Below are 7,487 nucleotides of genomic sequence, written 5' to 3' on the forward strand. Positions count from 1 at the left end.
AATGAAGTTCTTAGCAATGCATATTACTAATCAAAAATTAAGTTTTAATATATTTACAGTAGGGAATTTACAAAATATTTTCATGGAACATGATCTTTACTTAATATCCTAATGATTTTTGGCATAAAAGAAAAATCAATCATTTTGACCCATATATGTGATCCAGTGTCACATAAGCAAAAAAAATAAATAAATATTGGACCAAAAATGTAAAGGTGTCAAAGGAATATTAAAATCAAATCTTTTCTGTCTTTTTTGTTTCCCCCACCTCTTCTCAAAACTTCTTCACACTCCCATACACCGTGAAATGGCCATTTTGAAAGTGTCAGGGACATTTCCTGATATTTATTCTATATAGAGTTAATGTAAGTTCATATCAACCATTTGTAAATGGAAGTCATTCACTTCCTCCTCGGCTCTCAAATCTGATTTGTGCTTCTGAATATTCAAACCGTTGATGTTGTTGAATCCTGAGTTTGAGCATGTGGAAGCACAAAGAGATTTGAGACGTAATGGTGAGTAAATGAAGAAGGACTGTGATTTGTGGATGAATTATTTCTTTAAGCGTGTGTTTGCACTCCTCAGGTATACACCGCACAGCAGGAATATGACGAGCTTTCAGCATTTGAGGAAATTCAGCAGGAGCTCATAGCACAAGGTTACATCAGCATGAACATTTTAATTTTTTCCGCATTATATCAAGTTGGAAATGTGAGCAATTTTACAAATTGTGATGAAAATGCACTGGTAGAAGTGTAGGAATTGTATTAAATGCTGATGTTTCACACTTGAGATTTATTGTTTGTTTCTTCTTCAGAGCTCTTGATTCTGGAGGAGTATAACAGCAGCATGCGGTATGAAGAGCAGTATATGAACTCCGTGTTGGAGGGAATGGAGGCGTCTGGACAGATCATATGCCCCGTTTGTCACGCGTAAGTGTTCGCCGTAAACCATCACCTGCTAAACCGATCCTTGTTAATTATGTCTATAATGTTTTTCTCTGTGTCTGCAGGAATAATCTGACAGTCAGCAGTCATTTTACATCATGTCCATGTGGTCTTTACGTCAACACGATTGTAAGTAGTTGCACACACAGCACCTTCCTCCGTTATATGGACACTTTGTATAATAAATCCATTATTTGACTGGTATGGGTGGAGTAGAATATAGTATGAATACATATTCTGGAATATAGTATTTTATTATTAACCAACCTTTAATCTAAGTTTGCATGTGACCATGTTGCATGTGAGTGTATATATACTAACCAGTGTTATTTTTATATCATTGAGATCGACTGTTGTAGTTTTTTTTTTTAATATTTTGAATTCATTTTTATTTTTATATTTCCCTCCTCGCCTAGAGAGTCAGAGGGGTCAAAGGTCACTGCTGTTTACTTATTAGGGTCCTATGAAATCAGTTTTATATTTTCCCATAAAAATTTTTTTCTGGATTTCTTTTTTCACTCTACCGTTTACCTTTTTCTTTTTTTTTCCAGATTTAATGGATAAATTATAAAAAAAAAATTAAAAAAAAAAAGAGAAATTTTTTATTTTTTTTTATTAAAGGTTGAACAAAAAAATAATTTGTTTAGGGAAATTTGTTTTGATTTTTTTCCCCCAAATTCCATGGTTTATTTTTGAATGTTTCCGGATTTCATTTTAATTACATTTTAAATAATCAAAAAAAATCATGTCTAATCAATTGAATTCATAAAACTGTACCAATTTAATAATTTATTAACATTTTTACAGTTATAGGGCTTTATAATCATTCTGGATTTATAATTTAATACAAATGTATTACCAAAAACAGTGGTAATCGAATGAAGGCATAAAACATTAACAACTTATTTAATCTATTAAAATGTATTTAAATTTAAAATGTAACAATTTGAAAAAAATTATTTTTAAAGTTTTAGTTATGTAGATGTTTTTTTTAAGTCTAGATATTAATTTTGTCATTTTTAGCTATTTTAGCATCTTTAGTTAAACTAAATGAAAATGGGAATTGTTGCTTTGGGAACTAGATAAAAAAAAAAAAAATCATACATGCAAATTTTTTATTTTTTTTCTCCATTTAACCAAAATGTGTTTTTCTTCATGGTTTTACCATACTCACTAAAGCAGTTTAATACGAGCATCTTCTCTCATGTGTCCACCGCAGGGTAGGAACGTTACAGCCGAGGTTTTACAGAATCTACTAGAACAACGCGTGACGGAGCACATGGAGGACTGTCTTCACAAACCCAGCTTCTCTATGGCCTGCAACACTGACGGATCACCGAACCTCATGATCAGCTGCAAGGTACTCGTATGGTTTACGTTCATGTCACATAGAGTTGGGTTTGTGTATCTTCATAATTAAGTCAACTTGAAAGCTGTGGTTTATGCATGTTTGTTGTCTGCAGGTGTGTGACTATCTGTCTGTCGTCCTGTGAGCCGTTCATCCACACTGCAGAGAGTCTGATGGATGTTTTAAATGTTGTGAATGTTATTTCTGTGAAATAAAGAATCGTTTTTAACCTTAAGATTCACTACCCTTATTTGAGAGTCATAATGTAAAATTACAGAACTGCAGGTCAAACTCTTGATTTGCCTGATCTAGAGTCTGCTATTGAGTGCATTTTGTGTTTTAAATGCGCGCACAGCCATTTATTTATCCATAAGCTGATCTAGACAGTCTCACAAAGCTGGTCAAGAACATGCTCTGGTCATTTCACATCTAAATCAGAAATAAAGCGTATTTTAGCAATATCATGATTTTTTTACGTTGTTACAAATCTCATTTTTGTTTAAATGATACTTTTGTAAGTGAAATGAAGAGTGGATTTGTTGTACTTCACAGGTGTATTCTGATTTTACGCTGATTAAAATAAAAAACATATTGCCGTAATCTTCATTGAGAACATCTATCGAGCTGCTTTATATTAATCTGACTTTTTGCATTACAGTAATAAGAACGTTGCATATAAATGAGTGTTACACAATGCAATAAATCTCAAAGGCCCAATTTTTTTTTTTCCTTGTGTAAAATACAAAGCGTCTTTCTTTGGGTGAATTGAAAGGTTTTTGATCATTTTCCACATACAAGGAAATAAAACCAGTTTGTTAACCATTTTTAGTTACTTTTTTAACGGATCAGTCTATAGTGAAGTGCTATTTATGCACCGTTGAAAAATAACTGTTTCCAAACCACTTTGACATTTCATTGTTTAGAAGTGCACAGAAGTCCTTCCTGTTTCATGCCAATTTAATAGTGTCACCTTTCAAATCGATTCATTAAATTGAAACGCATAAAAAAATTACATAATGGACAATCATGTTTTTTTGCCTTTTAGCAACATGTACTGAAATCTAGACAATCGGCCCAATATTTCCTCTGTTTTATTTCTCATGAATGTTTAGTTCACATTCTTGGTTCCTGTAAACCCCTGCGATGACATCTGAAACGTAACCGGTGTGCACATAACATATAAAATTAAATACAAAACTCTTCTGCCTTCAGACATCACATCAGAGCCAGACGAATCACAAGTTTGTGATAAATCTAGACAGAGATTATTTGCATTTGACGAAAGTGCTGAGATCGTCCAGGAACTTGATGTACTCCTGATGCTCCAGGGCCATGCTCAACTCCGTCAGCTCATCCACAAACGTGTTGTCAATGCCGCGGTCAGCCAGGAAGTCCATCAGATGGTCATACAGGGCCTAGAGAGTCAGAGAGGTCAGAGGTCACTGCTGTGCATTTGTTAGAAGCCTATGCTTTTTTTTTTCCATCGCTATTTAAATTTTTTCTGGGTTTTTCTTCCTGTTTTAATTTTCTTTCTTTTTTTCGGGATGGGTGGGGCTTCTATACAATATCATTTATACAAAATACAAATCTATACAATTCAAAAAAGAAAAGAAAATACATTTTAATTCTATTGTTTTCAATTTAATGGTTTAATTTCAATAATTAAAAAGCATGTCTAATTAATTAAATTAAAATACAATTAATAAAAATTTTCAAATGTATTACCTTTTTTACAATAATAAGCGTCTATGAAATCCATTGTATTTTTTTCCAAAATCCCTTTTTTTCCTGTTTTAATTTTTCTGGATTCCAATTGACTGGTTACATTAAATTTTAGTAATCAAAATAATCTAATAATTTGAAACACTGAAAGAGATACAATTTCACATCCATTTGTTAAAAGTTTTACAAAAATTAAGGCAATACATTTATTTTTAAATAATTCTGTATTCAGTTTTAATATTTTAAGTACATTTTAAAAATCAAAAAGCAAGTCTATGAAATGTTTCATTTTTTTCAGAAATTCTGTGTCACTATAAATAAAGGTGGTTATCAAATGAAGGCATAAAAGATTAAGAATTTATAGTTGTAGATTGCATAATTCCCTTTTTTTGGCAAACAAATTGCTGCACAACTGAGGTTTACTGTTAAATTAAAAAAAAAAGGAAAATTGTGATATTCCTAAAAATAGAAGTTTTAAGTGACTTAGAGAAGTATAGGCTTCTGGGCAACTGCAATATATTTTTTTAAGTGAAATCAAAGATTTATTTTGACCTTTGAGTTTCAGTGATAGTTTTTATCAAATGAAATGGTGAAATGCTCATGAAGTGACTTCAGTAAAGCTCTCACCCAGTCCAGAGAGTCTGTGTTGAGCGTGTAACTGGTTTCCTTCCACTCGACGTCTCCCTCCGGCTGGAAACTGACCTCACGGATGGCGAAGATGTCGCTCTCCTCCTCACCCTCACCGTGAGCGCTCTGCTCAGAAACAAAGAGCTCCAGTCAGTGAGAAATCACGCATTGTTTTCATTCTGCATGCTCTTTATGATAGCTGGACCTTCAGTCACACTAACCTAAAAATACAACAACGAGAGAAGAGCAACCCACCTCATCCTCGGGGAAATGACAGTCAAACACTAGTGAACTCTTCGCTCCTGGTTTGGTCACTTCAACCACAAAGTTAGGTGTGGAATCAATTTCAGGCTTTAAAAAAAAAAAAGGAAAAATGTGTTAAAAACATGACATGATGAGGTAATTGCAAACTTACAAGATGACTGAAAATAATTTGAAATAAACAAGCATTAAAATATTCTTATTTGAATTCACTCTCCCAAAAATTGTGCTTTTAATTTGAAGCAGGATTCATACTGATATATGAGGAAGCCTGATTTAAAAGTGTGATTTATAGACAGTAAAATCACAGAAATTAATAAACCCCATCGGCCATTTTAATAGTGAATATGCATTTTTTCAGTTATGCCAAGCTTTAGAAATTGTGAGTAAAAAATATTCAGTAACACATTATTTTACAGTGCTTATTGTGTACTTACTATAGAAATTACACAGTAAATTCTGCACAATTGTATATATATATATATATATATATATATATATATTAAAAATTTAAAACTGCTCAATGTGAAAGCCCGCAGGTGATGGAGATTTACCGCTGATTACAGAACCGGCTTTACTGATAAGATGCGCGTTAAATATCGCATGCGATTAATCATGCAGCCCTAATTTACATACATATAATAAATATACAGAGTACACACACATATATTATGTAAATAAAAACATTTATTTTGGATGCGATTAATGGTTTGACAGCACTAATATTATTATTTTTAAATCTTATAATCTCCAGAATTATATTCTGTCATTAACTGCTTTTGTTCCTCTATTGTAAGTGTCTGCTAAATGCATACATGTAAATTCATATAATGTTTACGTTCATGTTTTATAAAAAATAAAAAAATGCCATTTTAATAATTCATTTATGACTCTGCTCACACCTTTGTTGAACTTGTGATTTCATGTTGCAACCTTCATTTGAAGATAAAATCTCTGTTTCACAATTGTAACTGCATATGATGGCAACAGTTTAACAACATTAGGTTATCCTGATTTCATATTGCATTATATAATAAGCTGGTGTTGTTTGTACAGTATGAATGCATTGTGCGTGTGCTCTACCTCGTCCTCCGGACTCTTCTGCGTGTGCTCAGGATCTTCCTCCAGCTGCGGCGGGATGCTGTTGTTCACGTTGAATGTGATGGTGACTCTGCCGAACACAATCCCACAGGATTTATTACAGCAGAGCATAAATATGATCATACAAGACACTTGCTCAATGCATTTATTGCTTGTGCAACATCTGTAAAATGCATAAATCTAAATAGAATTGTTTTCTAAAGCAATAAGGCGTGTGTGCATCATTATGAACAGCAGGATTCTGATGGTCCGGATGAAACACACGATCCTTACTTTTCTCCGGACAGCGAGCGGATGAGTTTGGCCTCTGTGCCGTTGAGCTCGAGCTTCCAGCCGCCGGACATTTGAGGAAGACTCTTGTTCTTCTGGATCTTCTTTTCTTCTTTGATTTCATCAGTGAGAAACTCTGCAAACGCTTTATCACCTGCAGAATAAAGACAGAATCAATAAAACACTCCAGACAACATGCATGCATGCTCTAGTAACCAACACTAGTGAACTAGTCTCAGTGGTTAGTTCACATGACATGCTGTTCGTCTCCTGATTCAGTCTCAAGGTCACAAGTTTGACTGAAAACACCCAATGCACATAATGCAGGACATGACATCTGCTGTAACATTATAAAATATTCAAATTAACATTGAAACATTTTATTAATTCTTTCAATTAGGTTTTTATTTTCCATTTTTATTTTAATTAACTAGTCAGAAATTTAGTTCGGCGTTTTTGGTCATTTTTAGTAGTTTTTTTTATTTCATAAATCACTTTTATTTCACATTTTATTTATTTGATTCATTCATTTTTAATCCGTTTTAGTTATTTTAGTATATAAAATTTAACTAAATGAAAATGTTTCGTTAGCAACTGGCAGAAATAAAATAAGCTTAAGGCTTTTTTTTAAATAACTGAAACTACTTTTTAGTTAGTGTCTACCTTTGTGAGTTTCCATACCTTTACCATACATAATACCTTTACTATGGTACTTTTGGTTAACGTCTATACCTTTACCATGGTATTTTTTAGAAGTTAGTGTCTATACCTTTACCATGGTATTTTTTAGAAGTTAGTGTCTTTTTAGTTAACGTCTAACCCTTTACCATGTTATTTTTTAGTAGTTAGTGTCTATATTTTACCATGGTACTTTTAGTAATTAGTGTCTATATTTTACCATGGTATTTTTTAGTTAGTTTCCATACATAATACCTTTACTATGGTACTTTTTGGTTAACGTCTATACCTTTACCATGGTAGTTCGTGTGAGTGTGAAGCAGCGTTTACCCTCGGTGTGCAGACTCCCGCAGCCGCACGACACTGTGGGCAGAGCCCGCGTCGCTGTGAGCAGCCTCGGCCTGGATCCTGACGCCGGTCCGCTGTGGCTCAGGCTCCAGATGGATCTGGTGAAGGCACTGCTGAGGCGCAGCGCGGGTCTGACGGCGGCAGCGGGCGGCACGGAGGTGGAGAGCCGGGCTGCGAGCTGAACC

General features: G+C 33.8%; 2 protein-coding genes across 2 annotated transcripts in view; one reads left to right on the plus strand and one right to left on the minus strand.

The window, feature by feature from the left end:
- LOC107664471 (RPA-interacting protein A-like) overlaps positions 1-2,628 on the plus strand; it is a 4,985-nt gene extending 2,357 nt beyond the window's left edge. Inside the window, exons 3-7 of the mRNA XM_016455083.1 lie at positions 586-658; positions 818-932; positions 1,013-1,076; positions 2,167-2,307; positions 2,411-2,628. Of these exons, the coding sequence (XP_016310569.1) occupies positions 586-658; positions 818-932; positions 1,013-1,076; positions 2,167-2,307; positions 2,411-2,440 (423 nt within the window). The 3' untranslated portion in view covers positions 2,441-2,628. The remainder of the gene's footprint in view (positions 1-585; positions 659-817; positions 933-1,012; positions 1,077-2,166; positions 2,308-2,410) is intronic.
- A 742-nt stretch (positions 2,629-3,370) lies between these two features.
- The window catches only part of LOC107664384 (complement component 1 Q subcomponent-binding protein, mitochondrial-like), a 4,458-nt gene continuing 341 nt past the window's right edge, over positions 3,371-7,487 (minus strand). Inside the window, exons 2-7 of the mRNA XM_016454975.1 lie at positions 7,285-7,487; positions 6,280-6,430; positions 5,989-6,076; positions 4,900-4,995; positions 4,645-4,770; positions 3,371-3,710 (exon numbers count right to left, since the gene is read on the minus strand). Coding sequence (XP_016310461.1) covers positions 3,561-3,710; positions 4,645-4,770; positions 4,900-4,995; positions 5,989-6,076; positions 6,280-6,430; positions 7,285-7,487 — 814 coding nt within the window. The 3' untranslated portion in view covers positions 3,371-3,560. The remainder of the gene's footprint in view (positions 3,711-4,644; positions 4,771-4,899; positions 4,996-5,988; positions 6,077-6,279; positions 6,431-7,284) is intronic.

The sequence above is a fragment of the Sinocyclocheilus anshuiensis genome, unplaced genomic scaffold, assembly GCF_001515605.1.
Source record: "Sinocyclocheilus anshuiensis isolate Anshui unplaced genomic scaffold, SAMN03320099.WGS_v1.1 scaffold245, whole genome shotgun sequence".
Classification (NCBI taxonomy): Eukaryota; Metazoa; Chordata; class Actinopteri; order Cypriniformes; family Cyprinidae; genus Sinocyclocheilus; species Sinocyclocheilus anshuiensis.